This window comes from Cetorhinus maximus, chromosome 15 (genome assembly GCF_964194155.1).
Source record: "Cetorhinus maximus chromosome 15, sCetMax3.hap1.1, whole genome shotgun sequence".
Lineage (NCBI taxonomy): Eukaryota > Metazoa > Chordata > Chondrichthyes > Lamniformes > Cetorhinidae > Cetorhinus > Cetorhinus maximus.
In genome coordinates this window covers 76,103,325-76,128,427 of record NC_135893.1, presented here as the reverse complement: position 1 = coordinate 76,128,427, position 25,103 = coordinate 76,103,325, and the positions used below count along the sequence as shown (strand labels likewise).

The following is a 25,103-nucleotide window of genomic DNA, read 5'->3' as shown; positions in this document are numbered from 1 at the left end:
AATCTTAATACATCTCAGCATCCTTGTCCCCAATGTAATCCTTTACCAAATGTTCTGAACTGCACACAGCTGTGTTGGACAAACTAACTTATATTGGTGTGCTTCATCATATGTAAAAGTTAGGTGAGAGTGACGGCTCAAGACCAAGTGTGGCATCAAGAAGCCAAAGCAAAACTGAAGTCAATAGGAATCAAGGGAAAAACTCTCCATTGACTGGAGTCATACCTTGCGCAAAGGAAGATGGTTGTGGGCTGTTAAAGATCAATCATCTCAGTTCCAAGGCATCACTGCAGGAGTTCCTAAGGGTAGTGTCCTAGGTCCAAACATCTTCAGCAGATTAATCAATGGCCTTTCCTCCATCATAAAGTAAGAAGTGGGGATGATTGCACAATGTTCAGTACCATTAGCGACTCCAAAGATACTGAATCAGTCCATGTCCATATACAGAAGGACCTGGACAACATTCAGGCTTGTGCTGTTCGCTGGCAAGCAACATTTATGTCACACAACTGCCAGAGAATGGCCATCTCCAACAAGAGAGAATCTAACCATCTCCCCTTGATGTTCAACAGCATTACTATTACTGAATCCCCCAATATCAACATCCTGGGGGGTTACCATTGACCAGAAAATTAACTGGGCTAGCCATATAAATACTGTGGCAACAAGAGCAGGTCAGAGGCTAGGGATTCTGTGGCAAGTAACTCACCACCTGACTTCCCTAAGCCTGTCTGCCAATTAAAAGACACAAGTAAGGGGTGTGATAGAATAATCGCCACTTACCTGAATGAGTGAAGCTCCAAGAATATTCAAGAAGCTTGACACCATCCAGGACAAATTAGCTTGCTTGACTGACACCCCATCCACCACCTAAAACATTCACTCCCTCCACCACCGATGCCCAGTGGCAGCAGTGTGTACCATCTACAAGATGCACTGCAGCAAATCGCAAAGCCTCCTCCTGTAACCTCTACCAGCTGGAAGGACATTGGGAGCAGGTGCATAGGAACATCAATACCCGCAAGGTGCCTTCCAAGCCAACCACCACCCTGACTTGGAACTATATCACCATTCCTTCACTGTTGTGGGGCTGGGTCAAAATCCTGGAACCTACTTCCCAACAGTACTCTAGGTGTACCTACACACCACATGGACTGTAGCAGTTCAAGAAGGTGGCTTACCACCAGCTTCTCAAAGGCAATTAGAGATGGATAACAAACGTTGGCCTAGTCAACGATGCCTACATCCCGTGAAAAGATTAAAAGAAAATTATTTTCTTTCAACTGACTTCTTGATTTTAGTTGAAGTTTTCAAGTAAAGCAATAACAGGTAGAGCATATTATTCGGAGCACTATAATAGGTGTAGGCATGCAAAAAATGCAACAATGCTCGACTAATTGATGTAGCACCATGAAAAATGAAGCAACTCATTTACACTGTTGTGGTGGCAGCAACTTTGTGCTTGAATATGAATTTTTAATGCTGTAAATTTATCTGGTTGCGTTTATGGAATGATCACAAACCTGTGGAAGCAAGGAGTGGAACAGGTAACAATTTAACTCCATGTCTAAATTTCCTTTTGAAGAGCACATCCAGAGGTATAAGAAATTACAAACTGGAGCATGGCATGCAGGCACTGACTTACCTGTTGAAAAGGATTTGGGTATCCAATGTTGCATACCAGGTAGTAATTTAAAACCTCTGCAGAAAGAGAGAGAAAGAGAAAATTTAAAAATTTGAATTTTTGAACACTTCATATAGTCAACCTTTGAACAAATATAAACAATGTGAAAGAAAAACACAGCCAAATGGTTTCAAGGTGTAAACTTATAAAATGCGTACCTTGAGGAAAGATTAAAAAGGGAAAACAACAAGCTTGATCGAATCTTTTACGTAGCAGCAGTACTGGTGGCTTTACAAGGACAATAAACAAAGGAATATGGAAAACTTAATATCATGTGGGTTTTGGAGACATTATCCACAAGTTGGATAAATTCATTATTGCTATTGTATATTGTTCCCAACATGGGAAGAGGTGAGGTTATATTATATACACATGGTCTTAAATTCAGAAAGCAGGCAAGCTTACATAGCAACAAGCAGAATATATGGTTGCTGAGCTGTCAGTCTTCCAATCGGCCATCAAAGATCCCATTATCCCTCTTAGTTTTCCAAATGCGCTCAGTATTTTAGTGTGCTTGTGTACTGATGTAAAATTGAGTCACGACGCAAACATCAATAACACACTAAACTGGGTCAGCATCTGTTGTGGGGTTGATTTTTTTTTTAAACTTGGCGTTTGTGTTTAAATATGAAAAATCATGAGCCTCCTCTCTGCTGCAAGGTGTTGGGGGCCAATTGGAAAAACAGAGAGCCAATGCCTTCAATGTTACCCACAGCTGGAAATTAAACATTACCAACCATCTATTGTTAAAACTTAACTATCTAAAATGTAGCCTTGCAATGAGATTATCATCACTTTTATCAGTAACTGTATTACGCAATAGGATATTGGCATGCAAAAATGAGGTTGGAATAAAGGAAAGCTTTTTTTTTGCAGTTTAGGATGCTGAATGAAAGGCACTGAAACTTTAACTTGCCCTTTTTCTAAAAGTACCGACAGCTGCTTCTGCATTTCTGGTATTGTTTTTCCATCTCAGATTTCCAGCATTTACAATTTTTTAAATATACATAATTGCACTGTGTAGGATTCTCTCCAATATAAGTACATTTCAAAACTGAGTATTCAGGGAATGAGTGAAGTTTCTTACACCAAGCAAGGAATACCATCACTTCCAGGACATTTATTCACAAAATAATCCAATGTGTTGCATCCTATTTACAAGGCATTTTTGCAGTTTTTAAAGCAAACATTTTTCATCATGTAACGACTGGAATGTTTTTTCTTTTGTTCCAAAGTTGAACTATTTCATGTATAATCAGAAAACTATCTAGTTTTTTTAACCAAATAAATTGGGTTCTAAATCTTCAATGAAATGCAGCCATCTTCAAAATATTTATTTCTTCTGATGTTTCCCTTTGTTTTGAATGAAGGATTCTAGATAGATTATGCGACGTATACCCACACATCAAAAAGTGAAGTAATAATTGTGGCTTTTGGCAGTTCAAACACAATGTTTTAGATTCTGAGCAGACACACAAATTACACTGAATGAGGCATATGAAACAAGTACTTGCAGAACAGCAAAGTTGCCATTCAACATTCATTCTTACAGCTTGACGGCTCCTTTACAACGCACTACAATTCTCAGCAGTGGCCTTAAATCAAACATTTTTTTCTAATGATTCTTAATTACAAAGCCTCAGGGTTAGGCAGAAAACACAACACAAAATCTAATTTAGGTATTGTTTTTGTTGCCTAGCTCAATTAATACAATTTAATTGTACAATAAAATACATACAATACAAAGAAAGTGCACAATTCTAGGGACTAACAGCAAATATTCCAGTAGCTGGCACATATTCCTGATCTAAACTTGAAATAATTTATGGTTAAGCAAAAATAAAATGACTGCTTGAATGTTACAGTAAGCGGGTTATAACAAATCACATTGTTTTATTAAATTTTAAGAGATTACCACCTTCAAGTTTTTAAAGTCCACACATGTTGAATGGTTTACTATATCTTTATGTATACAGTATAATGGTAACCACATTTCAGACCCACTCAAGAGCAGATAGTTAAGCATTTCCTATAAACTCACAGTACAGTACTACTGTCAGGCGGTAAGGAATGGATTGCATGGCAGTTCTCAAAAAAATAAGTAGGATATATCGTTTTGGCAGAAACAATAATCTGCCTCATTGCAACTTAACGAAGTTTCCATGTGGCACCATGTTATATCACTTTTAACATTGTGCCTGATTCTTGATTGAAGTTAACTGCACCAACAGCCAGAGCTATGCATCCTATTACACTATCTTATACTTAATTGCTGACAATAATCTCGATATTTCACCATATGGTTAAGCAACCCAACAAAATAAATTTCATGCCATTATCCTCTAAAAATACTTTTAAAAGCAACATTAAAAAAAAATCATATTTTGAGTAGCATAATGTAAGTAAAATTATTCCAACAACAAGCAAGATTTTGGTATACTTTTGATTTTTGTTTTAAACTTTAAAAAGTGAATGAAGTTTATCCAGTTAACAGTCTCTTCTCTGAATTAAGTAGTGTTAGCATCATAAACAAAAGATGCTGGAAATACTCAGCAGGTTAGGTAACATCTGTGGAGTTAATATACTTAAAACCAGTTACATATCGAATACTTTTCCGCTCTGATGTAAGGTCACCGACATGAAACATTAACTGTTTTTTTCGCCACAAATGCTCTCTTGCTTGCTGAGTATTTCCAGCACTTTTTGTTCAGTTTTCTAGCATCTGTAGCATATTGCCTTGTATTAATGTTGGAACTCTGCCTTTGTCAGAACTCTGTAGTCTGCCTGGCAAAGACGGAATCAAATTACACGTTCCAGACAATGGACGGAATTTTCCGCTCCAGGGGCCAAGTGATATGCACTCGGACATGCACACCATCACTATAGCCATGAGTGGGGATGCATCAGTGGCTATGCGAGAGGGAGTCAGGGCATCATCCAGGAGCCAATTCTCATCAAGGAGTAAGCGAGGAACCCTCAGGTGCCCAAAGGGAGGAGGAATATCAGCCAGACACCCTGGGCCATTCCACCCAGGACTCTCCTGGGTTATCCAGCCACTCCAAGTCCCTCTGCCAGTGACCCCAGCAACTCCAGCTGCTCAGGCCGAGAATGATGCACCTGCCCCTGAGGAGACCCAAAGCATCTCCAGGCCTCAGCCCTCGACAGGGCACCCGCCAAAGTCATCACAGACAACAGGGCACTACCATCAGAAGGTTGCCTCTACCTCTGCTGTGTATGTTTGGGAGGCAGTAGGTTAACAAAAATTATGAAATATTGAGAGCACAAAGGTGGCACCAGCGACATGAGCAGTCGCTTGCTCCATCAACATGGTAGTTGGGCAATGCATTGCTTAGGCTTGCGCCAGAGGGTCATATCATGTGGCCTCATGAGTATAGATTTTGCAGTTTGGTTTCTTCTCCTGATGCTGCTGTACTTACAACTGGTCAATGTGGATCTTCTAGGTTTTAATGTCAACCCGCATTGCAGTCATTCTAACTGGGCGCATCTCTCAATAGCCTCCACGTATGTCTGTCAGGCTGATCTTAGGTGCTCAAGGCAGCCTATAGCTTGACATCATGACCACGTGTACAGCTAGACATCACCCCTATAGTAGCTCCTATTTGCCACCTGCATGCTGCAGAGCTACAGACCTAGCGAGCACTTGGTGACTCCTAAAATGTCTGCTAGATTGTAATGATTGTGTGGGATCAGAGGTGTGTATCTAGGCTCATGATGCTGGACTACTAAGTGGGAGTATGCCACTCTGGGCCCAAAGGTCTGGCTAGAATGGCTGAACATAATTCCTGAGCCAGTTCTCCGATGGGCAAGATTGTCACAATGCCATCAGCATGCCAGGGTTCCTTGTGTTTATCTGAAGCTTCTGGAATTGAAAATGCTGAGGCCTCGAATGCGATCAAAGCAAAGCTCCACTACATCTGATAGGTGCTCTTGACTATCAGCAAATGCCTTCATGCAGTGTTGATATTTTCTGGCCCACAGATGCCAAGGCAATGCTGGACAGCAACTTGGGAAGTTCATACGAAGGCTGGGTCACTGGTACTTGTCAATGATCAGATGATGATGCTGCTGGAGCTTTCTCCTATGCACACAAAGGTGACCTGACTTGCAGGCTCACATCCATGAGTGAGTGTGACAGATTACAGAGTCCTAAAAAATGACCTCATGTTGGGGACTCAGTATGAAGATGAGGCTAGAGCATTATTCTTGCAAAGGGATAGTCTGTGGACCATCTGGACTGCAGTCCAGATTTAGATCAGTCCTCAGACATTCAGGCAAGAACCAGGGATTGCTGATTGTCCTCCTTGAGGCAGCTTGCATCATGCCAGGCATACTGCCATGAGTGCACTAAGGTTTGCACTGCTGCTCTTGCCTCCTGAAGGCTGCCATAGGCAGTGAAATGTTGATGCAAAGCTTGAAAAAACTGCACCATGTCTAATGTCTTCACAGTGCACACTGGTGGAGTTCTTATCCCATTACAGAATGGCCACATACTCCATGGGCTGCCTAGCCTTCCAAGGATGAGGCCATCATCATGGACGATTGTGAGGACTCATTGAGATCGATGACCTTTATTGAGATGCTAAGGATAGCAAAGAAGGTGTTAATGTCAAGCCTGCATGGGGGGCACAGGTGAAAGAGGCTCGTATGAGCTATAAGTCAACATTGTCCTGGAACCTTGCGGCTATAGGGATCTCACAGGCATTTCTGCCACGTCTGGCCTGTGCTATGGCCTTTTCCTCTGGAGCCTCAACAGCCTCTACCTCATCAAGTTCATCTCTCTCGATGTCCTCCTCATTGGAGGAGATGTGCAGCTACTCCATCACTCCATCTGGCAACTCATTCCCCCTTTGGAGCACCAGGCCGAGTAGAGTGCAGCAAACCCTGATGATGTGGGACACCCTCTGGAGAGAGTACTGAAGAGTGCCACCTGACCAATCCAGATGTCTGAAATGTATCCTCAGCATGCCAATGGTCTGCTCAATCAAGGGGCGTATTGCAGAATGAACCACATTGTACCTCTCTCTGAAGTACTTTGTGGCTGCTAAACAGGCGTTACTAGCCACAGCTTTTGGGGAAAACTTTTGTCACCGATAAGCCAACTTTGGATGCGCTGAGGGCCCTCGAAGATCTGTGGTGCTCGTGAGTGACTCAAGATGTAAGAGTTGTGCGAGCTGCCAGGGTATCTTGCACAGACCTGCATTATCTGCTTTTGGTGGTTACAGATCAGTTGCACTTTGAGAATGGAAGCCTTTTCTATTGATGAATCATAGTGGCTGCTTTCAGGGAGCTCTTAGAGCCACACACGAACATACAAATTAGGAACAGGAGTAGGCCACTCGGCCCCTTGAGCCTACTCCGCCATTCAATAAGATCATGGCTGATCTGAATGTAACCTCAACCCCACATTCTTGTCTACCCCGATAACCTTTCACCCCCTTGTTAATCAAAAATCTATTTATCACTGCCTTAAAAATATTCAAAGGCTCTGCTTCCACAAACTTTTGAAGAAAAGAGTACCAAAGACTCACTACCCTCAGGAGAAAAAAATTCTCCTCTGTCTTAAATGAGCAACCCCTTATTTTTAAACAGTGACCCCTAGTTCTAGATTCTTCCACAAGAGGAAACATCCCTCCACATCCACCCTGTCAAGACCCCTCAGGATCTTAAAGGTTTCAATTAAGTCATCTCTTACTCTTCTAAATTCCAGTGAATTCAAGCCTAACCTGTCCAGCCTTTCCTCATAAGACAACCCACCCATTCCTGGTATTAGTCGAGTGAACCTTCTCTGAACTGCTTCTAATGCATTTACATTTTTCTTTAAATAAGGAGACCAGTACTGTGCACAATGCTCCAGATGTGGTCTCACCAATGCCCAGAGCAAACTGAAGCATAACCTCCTTACTTGTGTAATCAATTCCCCTCACAATAAATTATAACATTCTATTAACTTTTCTAATTACCTGCTGAACCTGCATACTAACCTCTTGTGATTCATGGCACCCTGCACCTGTGGGGAGCTAGGGATCGCTGCAAATCCCACTGCTCTGGCAGCCTGGCTTCATCCAGGGAGAACTGGATGAAATTGTGTACCTTATTGAATATGGCGTTGGTAACCTCTCAGATGCATTTATAAGCGGAGGATTGTGATATTCCGCAGAGATCCCCAGTGGGGGGAGCCCTGGAACCAGTCGCAAAAAAGTTGACTGCAGCGGTCACTTTAAGAGCTACTGGCAATAGATGGCCTCCTAGGCCATACGGTGTCAGATCCTCTAGAAGACTGGGACAGGTGTAAGCCACCATATACCTTGAGACGTGGGGGATTTTACGTGATTCATGAGAGGCATCTTTGGTATGCTTTGGATCGTGCCAAACACCTCCATGGAATTGGTATCTCCACCTCTGCTTCTGGGTCTTCTTGGGGCCCCGCTGGCCCATGTTCCTCAGGAACAGTCTCTTCCCTTTGCCCTGCCTGATGGCGACGAGCCCTTCTTCTCCTCCACAGTTCCAATGAGAACGATGAAAAAGCCATCATGCACTCCTCCTCGTCTCTGGAAGAGCATCATTTGCAAGTTTCCCTCCCTCTGGTCACTCTCTTTCCTCCCCCTCTAATTAAAGGGGGGGTGGTGGCAATGGCTCGGTGGTATTGTCACTGGACTAATAATCCAGGGTAATGCTCTGGGGACTAGGGTTCGAATCCCACCACAGAACTAAAAGTCTGATGGCAGCCATGAAACCACTGTTGATCATCGTTCAAAAAAACCACCTGGTTCACTAATGCCCTTTAGGAAAGGAAATCTGCCATCCTTACCTGGTCTGGCCTACATGTGGCTCCAGACCCACAGCACTGTGATTGACTCTTAACTGCACTCTGAAATGGCCTAGCAAGCTGCTCCGTTGTATCAAACCGCTAACAAGAAATGGAACTGGTCTGACAACTCGGCATCAACCCAAGCACCGGAAACAAAAATGTCAAACTCAGCCCTATCGACCCTGCAGAGTCCTCCTTACTAAAATCTGGGGGCTAGTGCCAAAATTGGGAGAGCTGTCTCACAGACTAGTCAAGCAACAGCCTGAAATAATCATACTCACAGAATCATGCCTTACAGACAATGTCTCTTACTGACAATGACAGACCCAGCACAGGTGACGGCATAGTGGCATACAGTCGGGAGGGAGTTGGCCTGGGGGTCCTCAACGACGTTGCCGAACTCCATGAAGTCTCATGGCGCCAGGTCAGGAAGCCTCCTGCTGATTACCACATATCGTGCCCCCCTCAGCTGATGAATCATTGCTCCTCCATGTTGAACATCACTTGGAGGAAGCACTGAGGGTGGCAAAGAATGTACTTTGGGTGAGGGACTTCAATGTCCATCACCAACAGTGGCTCGGTAGCACCACTACAAAATGAGTTGGCTGAGTCCTGAATGACGTAGCTGATAGACTGGGTCTGTGGCAAATGGTGAGGCAACCAGCATGGGGGAAAAACATACTTGACCTCATCCTCACCAACCTGCCTGCCGCAGATGCATCTGTCCATGACAGTATCGGTAGCGGTGACCACCACACAGTCATTGTGGAGGGCAAAGTCCACCTTTACATTGAGGACACCCTCCATCGTGTTGTGTGGCACTACCACCGTGCTAAATGAGATAGATTTCAAACAGGTACAGCAACTCAAGACTGGGCAACCATGAGGTGCTGTGGGCCTTCAGCAACAGCAAAATTATACTCGAACACAATCTGTAATCTCATGGCCTGACATATCCCCCACTCTACCATTACTACCAAGTCAAGGGATCAACCCTGGTTCAATGAACAGTGCAGGAGGGCATGCCAGGAGCAGCACTAGACATACCTAAAAATGAGGTGTCAATCTGGTGAAGCTATAACACAGGACTACTTGCGAGCTAAACAGCGTAAGCAGCAAGTGATAGACAGAGCTAAGCAATCCCACAACCGACTGATCAGGTCTAAGCTCTGCAGTCCTGCCACATCCAGTTGTGAATGGTGGTGGGCGATTAAACAACTTGCTGGAGAAGGAGACTCCACAAATATCCCCATCCTCAATGATGCAGGAGCCCAGAACATCAGTGCAAAAGATAAGGCTGAAGTATTTGCTACATTCTTCAACCAGAAGTGCTGAGTGGATGATCCATTTCGACCTCCTCTGGAGGTCCCCAACATCACCGATGCCAGTCTTCAGCCAATTCGATTCACTCCACGTGATATCAAGAAACAGCTGAAGGCACTGGATAGTGCAAAGGCTATGGACCCTGACAACGTTCCAGCAATAGTTCTGAAGACTTGTGCTTCAGAACTTGCTGCACCCCTAGCCAAGCTGTCCCAGTACAGCTACAACACTGGCATCTACCCAGCCAAGTGGAAAATTGCCCAGGTATGTCCTGTCCACAAAAGGCAGGACAAATCCAACCCAACCAATTGCCACCCCATCAGTCTTCTCTCGATCATCAGTGAAGTGGTGGAAGGGGTCATCAACAGTGCAATCAAGCAGCACTTGCTTAGCAATAATCTGCTCACTGAGCCTCAGTTTGCATTCCGCAGGACCACTCAACTCCTGACCTCATTACAACCTTGGTCCAAACATGGACCAAAGAGCTGAACAGCAGAGGTGACCTGACCATGACTGCCCTTGACATCAAGGCAACTTTTGAGTGTGGAATCAAGGAGCCCTAGCAAAACTGGAGTCAATGGGAATCACGGGGAAAACTCTCTGCTGGTTGGAGTCATGCCTAGCACAAAGGAAGATGGTTGTGGTTGTTGGCAGTCGGTCATCTCAGCTTCAGGACATCACCGCAGGAGTTCCTCAGGGTAGTGTCCTCGGCCCAACCATCTTTAGCTGTTTCATCAATGACCTTCCTTCCATCATAAGGTCAGAAGTGGGGATGTTCGCTGACTGCACAATGTTCAGCACCATTTGTGACTCTTCAGATACTGAAGCAGTCCATGTCCAAATGCAGCAAGGCCTGGAGAGTATCCAGGCTTGGGCTGACAACTGGCAAGTAACAAGTGTCAGGCACTGACCATCTCCAACAAGAGAGAATCTAACTGTCACCCCTTGACATTCAATGGCATTACCATCGCTGAATCCCCCACTATCAACATCCTGGGGGTTACCATTGACCAGAAACTGAACTAGACTAGCCATATAAATACTGTGGCTACAAGAGCAGGTCAGAGGCTAGGAGCAGGTCAGAGGCTAGGAATCCTGTGGTGAGTAACTCACCTCCTGACTCCCCAAAGTCTGTCCACCATCTACAAGGAACAAGTCAGGAGTATGATGGAATGCTCTCCACTTGCCTGGGTGAGTGTAGCTCCCACAACACTCAAGAAGCTTGACACCATCCAGGACAAAGCAGCTTGCTTGATTGGCACCACATCCACAAATATTCACTCCCTCCACCAGTGTCACACAGTGGCAGCAGTGTGTACCATCTACAAGGTGCGCTGCAAGAACTCACCAAGGCTCTTTAGACAGCACCTTCCAAACCCATGACCACTAGCATCTATAAGGACAAGGGCAGCACACAGATGGGAACACCACCACTTGGAAGTTCCTCGCCAAGCCACTCACCATCTTGGCCTGGAAATATATCGCCGTTCCTTCACTGTCTCTGGGTCAAAATCCTGGAACTCCCTTCCTAACAGCACTGTGTGTGTACCTACACCACACGGACTGCAGCAGTTCAAGAAGGCAGCTCACCACCACCTTCTCAAGGGCAGTTAGGGATGGGCAATAAATGCTGGCCTAGCCAGCGAAATCCACACCCCATGAACAAATGAACAGGACAGACAGGCCCTCCCTGGACTGGGCCCAGGACATACGTGCCAGGCACAGTCGTGTAGCATGGTGTGCACAGCCCTAGGACTGTCTTTGCTTTCTGGCCCTGACTATCCAGTGTACACAGCCCCTGGATTGTCTTTCACTTATGCCCCACTTCCTTTCCACTCCCCCCATTCAGAAGTCTCTGTCCACCCCTTTTCTCCTGTGCTCCAGTCAGACATCCACTCCACTCCACCCCCACTCATGTGTCTCTGTCCATCCCTACCCTCCCAGGCTCCACCCCCAATCATTTGTCTCTGTCAGCCACTTCCCTTGTCTCTATCTTGTCTCACCCTCCTCCCGCAACCCCTTCCAGTTAAGCCTTCCAGCCTTCCAATGCCTTTCAGCCCCTTTCCTCTGTCATCTCACCCCCTCACCCCAGTCAAGCGTGTGCCTTCCAGCCCCTTCCCTTTCCACTGTCTTGACTCAACCCTCCCCACCGTCAAGCATGTGCCTTATAAACTGCACCCCGCCCCCTTGCCTTCCTACCTGTCTTGCCTGAGCAGCCTTGAAACGGAGTCAGAGCTGCCACAAATACAGCACAAAGGCTGGCGAGCACTGTGCACACAAACCTTAAAGTCGTGAGTGAAGTGCCGTTCGCCAGGTAGAGTGCAATACTACTGCTGCTGATGGCCCACTATACCTTATCAATGCCCAGTCTTGGGGGGCTGCTGTATTGGTTCTCCATTTATCACAGTGGTAGCATCACAAACAGTGGACGGTGTCCTCTGCATGAAGATAGGGCTTTTGTCCCCACAAGGGCTGTGCTGTGGTCATTCCTACCAATGCTGTCATAGACAGATGGGACAGCAAAAGGTAGATCAGCAGGGCAACATCAAGTGAGTTTCTCCCTTGTATTGGGGGTCCCCACTATGTTGCAAGCTCAGTTTGGCAGCCATGTCCTAAAGGAATGAGCCAGTGCAGTGCTGCCAGGTTACTTTTAGAGATTGAAGTTTCCCACCCACAGTACATTCTGTGAATCCCTGCCGCCCTCAGTGTTTTCCAAGTCGTGTTCATCAGGTAGTAGCACTGGTTCATTAGCTGAGGAAGAGAAGTAGGTGCTAATCTGAAAGAGGTTTCCTTGCCCATGTTTGACCTAATGTCATGAGACATCATGGGGTCCAGAGTCAATGATGAGGATTTCCAGGGACACTTTCTCAACTGTATACAACTGTGCTGCTGCCTCTGGTGGGTCTATCATGCTGGCGGCATAGAACATACCCAGGGATGGTGATGAAGAATCTGTGACATTAGTTTTTTAAAATTCATTTATGGGATTTGGGCATCGCTTGCTAGGCCAGCATTTATTGCCCCTCCTTAATTGCCCTAGAGAAGGTGGTGATGAGCTGCCTTTTTGAACTGCTGCAGTCCCTGTGGTGTAGGTACACCCACAGTGCTGTTAGGGAGGGAGTTCCAGAATTTTGACCCACACTGCTGTTGATCTGGAGTCACATTTAGGCCAGGCCAGGTCAGTCCAGCAGATTTTCCTCCTTAAAGGATAACCGTGAGGCAGACATTTTCTTTTTAAACTATAATTCAGGAGTGTCACGGCCATCACTAATTTATTTTATTTCCAGACTTATTTAATTTACTGGATTTAAATTCCTCAGCTGACATGGTGAGATCCAAACTAATGTTTCCAGGTCATTAGCTCAGGCATCTGGATTAACAGTCCAGTACCACTGCCACTATACTACTGTACTCTTGTATTGACTTAATTGTATGGATGGGAAGAAGAGAACTGATTATGTTCAGCTGTCATTCCAACACCAGAGGAGAAATTCCAGACCAAAAAAAATTATTGTAATTTGTCATAAACCAATCCAATTATCCAGCTAATTGAAACCAAAATTGACCACATATAAGACATTAGATAAATTGAGTGGTGCCGTTTCAACGACAGCAGGAGGTCTGCTTCATAGCCACTGACTCACTGCTCATAAAGGAAGGCATTTCATCCAATTTACAGCTGATGATAAGAGTAGGTCAACAATTACCCGAGGTCTTCCTTTCTGTAAATCACAAAGACTGTCAAAGCTGTCTGGAAAACTGTGCTAGACTATAAGGTTTTCAGACAATTTATAGAAGAGCACTGTTTAAAATGTCAGTTATAAAAATACAATCTACAAAACCAAAATTGCTTAATACACACAAAAATAAGTATCCCTACTGAGACTGGAGTTTATTTATTTACTTAAACCTCAAAATGCTATCATCTTACCCATTGCATGGATATCTCTACTATGTTTCTCTACAGTTGTGTTTGCAGTGAAGATAATTCCACCTCATAATTCCACCTGTAATTTATTTGATTTGGATCAGCATTCTAGTCCCTCAAACCAAAGGGGGGCTATGTGCTTTCTTTTAGATAATACTCATTCAGTTTATTTTTTTTCATTATGTGGCTACAGTCAACAAACAAATACAGGGAAATCTCAGGTTTTCAGCATTCATAGTATGTTGTTTTTAATGTTTAATTTACCGTCACTTCTCTTCCAGGCATGCCCAGCTTGAAGTTCTGCTCTTCTCTCAGACAGGAATTCAGTTTGTCTTCTTCACCCTGTTCACCTTCTACTATCAGTTTCCCACCTTGTATATTGATCAGCGTCTACTGAAGCTTGCTTTCACAGCACTCTGCTTTCCTCAGCATGCAGCTCTGGCTCCAAATGATCTTATGCGGGTGCCAACTTAAATTCCACACGCTTCAGATGCACCCATGATTCAACACTGAGTTCAACTAGTCTAGTTCATAACCACCACTCTTGTTTTCTCAGACAAGAGGCACTGGGGATGGTCCTGCTTTTGTCATTTACGCCACCTCTGGACCCATCTTTTGCTTCAATACTTTTCCTACTGTCACCCCCTTTTGCCTTGCACCATTGACCCAGCTGTCATTAAATTGCTCATTCTCTTAACCCTAACACAAGCTTTCCCCTTTTTTTTTTCCCTCCCACCGCACACCATCCCTACCCCAAATCCTGGCTCAGTGCTTACTAACAAAACTTACATTTCTTCCAGTTCTGATGAAAGGTCATTGACCTGCAAAGTTAACTGTTTCTCTCTCTACAGATTCTGTCTGACCTACTGAAGATTTCCACCATTTTCTGTTTTCATTTTAGAAAAATCTCTTGTTGCAGGAAGAAACACCCCATTAACCAAGGAAGGACATACCTGTCTTGGAGGGAATGCAACAAAGCTTCACTAGACCGATCTCTGGGATGAGGGCTTTGTCCTCTAAGGACAGACTGACTAGACTAAGTTCATATTCCCTAGAATTTTGAAGAACGAAGGGTAATTTCATTGAAACATAACATTCTAAAAGAAATTTGATAGGGAAGATGCTGGGAGGACATTCCCCTTGCTAAGGAATTTAGAACGAGGGGGCATAATTTCTTAATTTGGGGTTGGGCATTTAGGGTCTAAGATGAAAAGGAATTTCTTCATTCAAAAGGTTGTGAATCTTAGGAATTCTCTAGGCCAGAGGGCTGTGGATGTTCAATTGTTGAGTATATTCAAGATAGATACCAATAGATCTTTGGATACTGAGGGAATTAAGGGATATGGGGATGGTGTGGGAAGGTGGGGTTGAGGTTAAAGATCAGTTATGATCATACTGAATTGCAGAACAGGCTTAAAGGGCTAAATGACCTACTTCTATTTCTTAGGTTATGTTTACAAGGTTCCTTTTACTGCAAAATAGAATCTCTAACCTTCTGTAGCAAGTTTAACTCGTGGCAATGGCATAAATTCAGCAATTTTTCACACTCATGGGAAGAATAATGGTGTTCACCCATTTTTGAAGTTAATAAGCACCACAAATCATCCTGCACCTTGCAACTCACAACATATCTCACCCTCGCCACAAATTGCTAGGCTTTTTTTATGCACTAATAACTGTGTGCACCAAGAACTCACCATTATTTTCCCAGAAAATTCAGTCATGGTGTAAATTTGTTTGAATGCAAATCATGTGGGTATAAGAGGTGTTGTGTGAAAATCCAGAATATCTTCAAAAATCTAAAGACTGACAACTAACGTCTAATTTCCAACATATAAGCAAAGGAATCTCTAACCTCATTCCACTATTCTCATTCTCGAGGATAAAGCGGGTTGACAGCAAATTATAAAACAGACCATGCAAAACAATTTACATAACTATTTTCAATAATGAGCAATTAATGGTACAATCTTTCAACAAAGGATGCAAAGTCACCTTCAACTGTGGAGTCGACTTAAATTGCTTCACAAAGAACGCATCTTGCACTTTGAAGGCATTTTATACTCAAATAAAATGATGAGAATTGTGCTAATGAATGAATAGGCATTAAAATACCTAATTTTTAATATTTAAAGTACACAATACCCTGGCTAAACACATTTTATCTGATCTGCTTTCACAATGGAGTATTTTTAATAAGATCATTAATGTTGAGACAAATTCATCAATATCTACAAGATGCTATGGTTGAGCAGTCCTGCAGCTCTCTGAAGCTCCAGTGTGTGGAAGATGATTATATTTCATTAAAGCATGACAAATCAATTAATAATATGATTTGACAATATTTACTCACTGAATAGGATCCATCATAGATCAACAGCATAGATCAAAATAATCTATATCGGATTGAATTAGTAACTGTTTAATCAATACAATAATTTGTTAATTATCCTAACCACTTAAGAAACACTTAATGAGTTGGTCAACAAGGTTTTTTTTGGCATGTGTGCAAGTAAGAGTGATGATTTCTCTAGACTTATCTATTCCCATTCCCTCCTGGCCAGTGTCTCACTTTCCAACTTCCATAAACTTTAACTCATCCAAAACTCTACTGCCCATATCCTATGAGTGCCCAGCTCACACATCGCCCATATGCAGAATTGGTTCCCAGTCTGCCAATGCTTCAGCTTTAACATCCTCATCCTGGTTTTCAAATCCATCAATGACCTCTCCCCTCTCTATCTCTGTACGTCATTAAACAAACCGCCAGGGTCTGTGCTCCTCCAATTCTGGCCTTTTGCATATTCATGATTTTACCTGCTCCATCACTAGCAGTCAGTTGCCAAGGCCGTAAACTCCGGAACTCCCTGTCTAAGCCTCTCCACCTCTTTTTCTGTCTTTAAGCTGCTCCTTAAAGCCTGCGGCTGTGACCTGTTCTAATATTTCCCTATGTGACTCAGTATCAAATTTTGTTTGGTAACATTCCTCAGTGCCTTGGTGCATTCTACTATGTTTAAAAGCGCTATGTAAGTAAAAATTGTTGTTGCCAGGGCCATCTTGAAAATAATCAAAATTAATTTCGTCTAAGCCTCCAAATCTCCTGGGGTGGGTAGGGGATTTTGCCCTGTGTCATTGACCACTGGCAGTAAACAAAAGCTACTAAAACTGACACTTAGGGGTAAAGTTGTCTAATTTGTTTCTGACTGTAGGCAAGTTGGCATCTAAAGGGCCGATATCTTCATCCATGCTGGTCTTTATGGGCTTGTAAATGTTTTGGGAAACTTCTGCTTTTATATAACCATGAATGTACATGGTAAAAGTGTTTCACAAGTAAACTGGAGTTCAGACAAAAGCTGTCATTTACAAACAAACTTCAGAATGCAGTGCATCTGTCCACTAATTCCAAGCAGAATGTTCACGTATAGATAAGCTAGGGTGTCAGAAAGTTGACAGGAGTTTACTTCAGCAAAACAACATGTCAAATCAATACACGAGATATCAGTCCAGAAGAGGCAAGACAAGATAAATTTAAAATAGTGATAATCCTTCGAGAAATCATTTGAAACTTGTGCCAGAGCAAGCCTCAAGGAAACCTAGAGCTTGGTTTCACCATTAGAAACGTACATGAAAGCAGGGAAACTCAAATTTCATTAACTGAGATATTTCTCCTTAATTAGCTCCTGGACAATTTTACATCTAGCTATTTTGGAATCAACTGGTCACCACGTTTAGCAATAATCCGCAAATTAGATACAACAGCCAAATTATTAACTGCAAGCCTATTATTATCATTGGTGTGCCAGTAATCCATTATTCCAGCCTCTGCATCGTTACGTTACATTCAGAGAAATGTATTTCTTATTTACCAAGTTCTGTTTAAGGACAACATACCTTTAGCAATAAGGCCATGCTCTTCTGCCATTTTGGAGACGTATGCTTCAGGAGACACACAGAAGTCACTAGAACCCTGGCCAAGAAATGGAAACAAAGGTTAGTAATGTGGAATTATAGAATAGTCAATAAAACCTGTCTAAGAGCAGATTTGGCAAGAGTCAACCTATTTCTTGCTAATAACTGGTTTGGGCCAAATGTATTCAAAGCCAATACAATCAGATATAAAAACCTATGACCACCAGTTTACAGCAATGCTGAACAAGGAACATCGGAATATAATGGCATGGCTATATATTCAATGGAATCGATCATAAGAAATGGGAGGAGTAGGCTATTCAGCCCATCCAGCCTGCTCTGCCATTCGATAAAATCATGGCTGTTCTGATTGTAGCAGTAACTCCATTTTCCAGCCTGCCCCCATAACCCTCAACTCCGTAGTCGATCAAAATCTGTCTCTCTCAGGCTTGAATATATTCAATGACCCAGCATCCACTACTCTCTGTGGAACAGAATTCCAACGGTGAAGAAACATCTGAGAAAAGAGATTCCTCACCTCTATCTTAAATGAGAAACCTCTTATTTTTAAACTGTGCCCCATAGTTCTAGATTCCCTCACAACAGGAAACATCCTCTTAGCAACTAGCCTGTCAAGCCTGTCAGAGTCTTATATGTTTCAATAAGACCAATTCTCATTCTTCTAAACTCCAACAATTATAGGACCAACCTGCTCAATCTTTCCTTATAAGACAACCCATTCATCCCAGGAATCAGCCTCGTGAACCTTCTCTGAACTACTTCCAATGCTTCCTTAAGTAAGGATACCAAAACTGTATACAGTACTCCAGTTGCAGTCTCATCAATGCCCTGTAGAGCTGTAGCAAGACTCCCATACTTTTATACTCCATCCCCCTTGCAGTAAAGGCCAACATTCCATTTGGCTTCCTAATTACTTGCTGTATTCGCATACTAATTTTTTATAATTCATGTATAAGGACATCCAGATCTCTCTGTACTGCAGTCTCTCCATCCAAAGTGGACAACCTCACATTTTCCCACATTACACTCTATCTGCCCATTTTTTGCCCGCTCACTTAAACTACTTATATTGCTTAGCAGACTCTATGTGCCCTCCTCACACCTTGCTTTCCTACCTTGCATCATCAGTAAATTTGGCTACAAATAGTCAGTCCCTTCATCCAAGTCATTATAGATCATAAATATAGATTTTAAATAATTGAGACACCTGCACTGATCCCTGCGGCACTCCATTAGTTACAATTCCTTGTTTCCCATTATTAATTCCCCAGTCCCCACTCTCTAAGGGGCTAACATTGGTTACTCTCTTCCTTTTTGTATACTTGTAGAAGCTTTTACTGTCTGTTTTTATATTTCTTGCTAGGTTTCTCTCATACTCCAATTTCTCCCTCTAAGTCATTCATTGCTGGTTTCTAATTTTTTCTTATCTTCTGCGCTACCAATCTTTCAGCGTTGTACATCATTTCTTTCAATTTGATGCTATCCTTAACTTCCTTAGTTAGCCATGGATGGTGCATCCTTTTCGTAGCATCTTTCTTTCTCAATGAGAAATAACTTCTGAGAGTTATGAAATATCTCCTTAAATGTCTGTCACTGCTTCTCTACCATTTTATCTTTTAACCTATTTTCTCAGTCCATTTCCTTTAAGTTTAAGACTAGTTTCTGACCCAAACTTCTCACCCTTGAACTGAATGAGAAATTCGGTCATGCTATGATCACTCTTACTTAGATGATATTTTACTAGGAGGTCATTAATTAATCGTCTCATTACACATTACCAGGCCTAAATTTGCCTGTTGACTGGCTGGTTCCAGAACACATTGTTCTAAGAACTTGTCCCAAATACAACTCACCCTCCAGGCTACTTCTGCCAATTTGGTTTGTCCAATCTACAAGAAATTTAAAATCTCCCACGATTACTGCAGTACCTTTCTTACAACCACCTACTTATTTCTTGATTTATACTCTGTCCTACTGTATAGCTGTCAGGGAGCCTATAAGCCACTCCCACTAATTACTTCTTTCCTTTGCTATTTCTTATCTCCACCCAAATTGATGCTACGTTTTGATCCTCCAAACCCAGATCATTTCTCACTATTCTACTACAGTGATCTCATCCTTTGTTAATTGGGTCACCCCACCTCCTTTTCCTTTCCTCCTGTCCTTTTGAAATGTCAAATGCCCTTGAATATTCAGGCCCCAGCCATGGTCACTTTGCAATCATGTCTCTGTAACAGCTGTCATATCATACTCATTTATTTCTATTTGTGCTAACAATTCATCCAGTGCATTACAAATGCTGTGAGCCTTTAATTTTGTCTTTTACCATTTTCTTTCTCTGACCCTATTTGTTCATGCATTATGTTTGTAGCCGTATTGCTACCCTGCACTACTGCCTTGTCCTTTCTCTTCAACTTTTCATATCTCCCCTCATGCAAACCCTTCCCCCCCTTCCCCTCACTATCTCGTTTAAAGCCCTCTCTGCAGCCTTAGTTATACGATTTGCCAGGACACTGGTCCCAACACAATTCAGGAGAAGCCACTCCAATGGTGCAGCTCGTGCCTTCCCCACTACTGCTGCCAGTGCCCCATACACCTAAACCCATTTCTCCCACACCATTGTCACCATTTCAATAGGTCTCATCAGCCCAAGCTGAATATTGTCCAGATGTTGCAACATTCATGCATGGATTGCTTCAGTATCTGAGGAGTTGCTAATGGTACCAAACACTGCAATCATCAGTGAACATCCCTATTTCTGGCTTTGTGATGGAGGGAAATCGCTGATGAATCAGAAAATGGTTGGACTTAGGACACTATCCTGAGCAACTCCTGTATTGAGGTCCTGGGGCTGAGGTGATTAGTCTCCAACAACCACAAACATCTTCCTTTCTGCTAGATATGACTCCAGCCAGTGGAGAAATTCCTCCGTGAATCCCATCAATTCCATTCAGTTTTACTAGGGCTCCTTGATGTCAACTGCTGCTTTAATGTCAACAAGGGTAGGCCACTTTAACCTCACTGCTTCAAAGCAACTGCAATGTGGTTGACACTTACCTGCCTTCTGAAATAGCCTTGCAAGCCATTCAGTTTCATTGAACCTCTTCAAAAAAGACGAGTAAGAATAAAACCGAACAGACCACCCTACATCAACCTAGGTAGGACACGATAAAGCCAGATCCAGCCCAGTTGATTCTGCAAACTGCCCCTCACCAGTGTCTGGTTTTAATTCACAGAATCTTTACAGTTCAGGAGGCCATTCAGCCCATCGAGTCTGCACTGGCTCTCCAAAAGAGCATGCCACCTAGTCCCACTCCCCTGCCTTATCCCTGTAACCCTGCACATTCTCTCTTTTCAGGTAGCAATCCAATTCCCTTTTGAATACCTCGATCGAACCTGCCTCCAACCACCCTCTGGGTGAAAACATTTTTCCTCACATCACTATTACTCCTTTTGCCAATTATTTTGAATCTGTGTCGTCTAGTTCTTGATGCTCTCAAGTGGGAACAATTTCTCACTATTTATCCTGTTCATGCCGCTCAGGATCCTGAATACCTCTCAAGTCTCCTCTCAGCCTTCTTTTCTCCAAGGAAAGCAGTCCCAACCTCTCCAATCTATTCTCATAGCTGCAGTTCTTTCTCCTTGGGATCATTCTTGTGAATCTCCTCTGCACTCTCTCCAATGCCTTCAACTGGACGCAGTACTCCAGATGAGGCCTAACTAGTGCCTCATGCAACATGACCTTCTTACTCTAATGCTCAATTCCCCTATTAACAAAGCCTAAGATACTATATGCTTCATTAGCTGCTCTCTCAACATGCCCTGCCATCTTCAATGAATTATGTACATATACACTGAGGTCCCTCTGTTCCTGCACACACTTTAGAGTTTCTCCCTCTATTTTATACTGTCTCTCCACATTCTTCCTACCAAAATGAATTACCTCACACTTCTCTGCATTGAACCTCATCTACCATTTGTCCACCCAGTCCACCAACATGTCTACATCCTTTTGAAGTTCAAGATCGCCCCATCACAGTTGACCAACATTTCCAATCTTCGTATCATCTGCAAATTTTGAAAACAAGCCCTGAATGCCACAGTTTAGGTCATTAATATATATCAGGAAGAGCAAGGGTCCCAACACTGACCCCTGGGGAACTCCACTATAGACCTTTCTCCAATCTGAAAAACAATTATTTATCACTACTGTTTCCTTTCATTCACCCAATTCCTTATCCAAGTGCCTACTTTCCCTTTTATTCTATGACTGCATGTTAACTGTGTTTAATTGTATGCAGCTGATGGGCATTACCTGAAATTCATCTGAACCCCTATAAATAGACACCCTCCTCTCCTCTCCTACATAAAAGGGGGAGGTTATATTCACCTTTCTCCCCCTCTCCCCCCTCCAGGGAGGAATTTATTAAAAAAAAAACTTATTATATATATATATATAATATAATGGCCAATCCTTCCCGGGGTGGGTGTGGCTCGGGCCCAAAGGCCAGTTTGCCATCGCCTGTGGCCGGGCCCTCGAAGGCAAATGTGGAGGCGGTGTTGTCACCGGTGGCAGGTCCTTCAAAAAAGACTTATAAATAGACACAGACTGAAGCTGCGGCTGTTGGGTTAGCAAGCATATGCTGGTAATGTGTAACTCCATAAGTAAGTGTACAAGAATATAAAGATTGGCTACAGTGCCATCCTTTAATAATTGGCTTTCTGGGATAGAACTTCTGGGAACCGGTGCCAAAATTGGGAGAGCTGGCCCACAGAGAAGTTAAGTAACAGCCTGACAGCCATATCACAGAATCATGTCTTTCAGCCAGCATTCCAGACCCCTCCCTCAGCTAGCTGGGCAGACCCACCAGAGATCACGGCACAGTGACCATATAGGCAGAAGTAGGTGACCATAGGAGTCCTCAATATGGGATCAGGACCTCATGAAATCTCATGACATCACATCAAACATGGGCAAGGGAACCTCCTACCGATGCCACATAGTACTCCCTGTTGCCCAGCAGAGGTGGCGGCACAGTGGGATTCAGTCGGGAGGGAGTCGTCCTGTGAGTCCTCAACAGCGACTCCGGACTCCATGAAGTCTCATGGCATCAGGTCAAACATGGCCAAGGAAACTCCTGTTGATTGCCATGTACCACAAGCCGCCCTCCCTCAGCTGATGAATTAGTACTCGTCCATGTTGAACACCACTTGGAGGATGCACTGAAGGTGGCAAGGGCACAGGATGTACTCTGGGTGGGGGACTTCAATGTCCACTACCAAGTGTGGCTCGGTAGCACCACCACTGACCGAGCTGGCCGAATCCTAAGGAACATAGCTGCTAGACTGGGACTGCAACAGGTGGTGAGGGAACCAGCAAGAGGGAAAAACATACTTGACCTCATCCTCACCAACCTGCCTGCCACAGATGCATCTGTCCATGACAGTATCGGTAGGAGTGACCACCGCACAGTCGCTGTGGAGACGAAGTCATGCCTTCACATTGAAGATACCCTCCAACGTGTTGTGTGGCAATACCACCATGATAAATGGGATAGATTTCGAACAGATCTAGCAACTCAAGACTGGGCATCCACTAGGCGCTGTGGGCCACCAGCAGCAGCAGAACCGCACTCAACCACAATCTGTAACCTCATGGCCCAGTATGCCTCCCACTCTACCATTACCATCAAGCCAGGGGATCAACCCTGGCTCAATGAAGAGTGCAGGAGGGCGTACTAGCAGCAGCATCAGACATACCTAAAAATGAAGTGTCAACCTGCTGAAGCTGTAACACAGGACTACTTGTGTGCCAAACAGCATAAGCAGCAAGCGATAGGCAAAACTAAGCAATCCCACAATCAGTGGATCAGATCTAAGCTCTGCAGTCCTGCCACATCCAGTTGTGAATGGTGGTGGGCAATTAAACAACTCGCTGAAGGAGGAGGCTCCACAAATATCCCTATCCTTAATGATGGAGGAGCCCTGCACATCAGTGCAAAAGGTACAGCTGAATGATTTGCTACAATCTTCAGCCAGAAGTGCCAAGTGGATGATCCATCTCGACCTCCTCCAGAGGTCCCCAGCATCACAGATTTGAGTCTTTGTCCAATTCGATTCACTCCACGTGATATCAAGAAATGGCTGAAGGCACTAGATACTGCAAAGGCTATGGGTCCTGACAATATTCTGGCAATAGTACTGAAGACTTGTGCTCCAGAACTAGCTGCGCCCCTAGCCAAGCTATTCCAGTACAGCTACAACACTGGCATCTACCCAGCTATGTGGAAAATTGTCCAGGTATTTCCTGTACACAAAAAGCAGGACAAATCCAACCTGGCCAATTACCACCCCATCAGTCTACTCCCCATCATCAGTGAAGTAATGGAAGGGCTCATCAACAGTGCTATCAAGCGGCACTTGCTTAGCAATAATCTGCTCACTGAACCTCAGTTTGGATTCAGCCAGGGCCACTCAGTTCGTTACCTCATTGCAGCCTTGGTTCAAACATGGACAAAAGAGCTGAACTCCCGAGGTGAGGTGAGAGTGACTGCCCTTGACATCAAGACCGCATTTGACTGTGTGTGGCATCAAGGAGCCCCAGTAAAACTGGAGTCAATGGGAATCAGGGGAAAAACTCTCCGCTGGTTGAAGTCATACCTAGCACAAAGTAACATGGTTGTGGCTGTTGGACGTCAGTCATCTCACTCCAGGGCATCACTGCAGGAGTTCCTCAGGGTAGTGTCCTCAGCCCAACCATCTTCAGCTACTTCATCAATGACCTTCCTTCCATCATAAGGTCAGAAGTGGGGATGTTCGCTGATGATTGCACAATGTTCAGCATCATTCGCAACTCCTCAGATACTGAAACAGTCTATGTCCAAATGTCCAGGCTTGGGCTGACAAGTGGCAAGTAACATTCACGCCACACAAGTGTCAGGCAATGACCATCTCCAACAAGGGAGAATCCAACCATTGCTGCTTGATGTTCAATGACATTACCATCACTGAATCCCACACTATCAACATTCTGGGGGTTACCATTGACCAGAAACTGAACTGGGCTAGCCATATAAATACTACGGCTACTAGAACAGGTCAGAAGCTAGGAATCGTGCGATGAGCAACTCATCACCTGACTCCCCAAAGCCTGTCCACCATCTACAAGGCACAAATCAGGAGTGTGATGGAATACTCCCCACTTGCCTGAATAAGTGTAGCTCCCACAACACTCAAGAAGCTGGACACCACCCTGGACAATGCAGCCCACTTGATTGGCACCACATCCACAAACATTCACTCCCTCCACCACCAACGCACAATAGCAGCAGTGTGTACCATCTACAAGATGCACTGCAGGAATTCAACAAGACTCCTTCGACAACACCTTCTAAACCCACGACCAGTAC

General features: G+C 43.9%; 1 protein-coding gene across 3 annotated transcripts in view; it reads right to left on the bottom strand.

Moving 5' to 3' along the window:
• Positions 1-25,103, bottom strand: part of ttyh3a (tweety family member 3a) — a 181,337-nt gene that overhangs the window by 47,887 nt on the left and 108,347 nt on the right. For all 3 annotated transcript variants that reach the window (XM_078558683.1, XM_078558682.1, XM_078558685.1), the window contains exons 7-8: positions 17,656-17,731; positions 1,646-1,701 (exon numbers count right to left, since the gene is read on the bottom strand). In XM_078558683.1, coding sequence (XP_078414809.1) covers positions 1,646-1,701; positions 17,656-17,731 — 132 coding nt within the window. The remainder of the gene's footprint in view (positions 1-1,645; positions 1,702-17,655; positions 17,732-25,103) is intronic.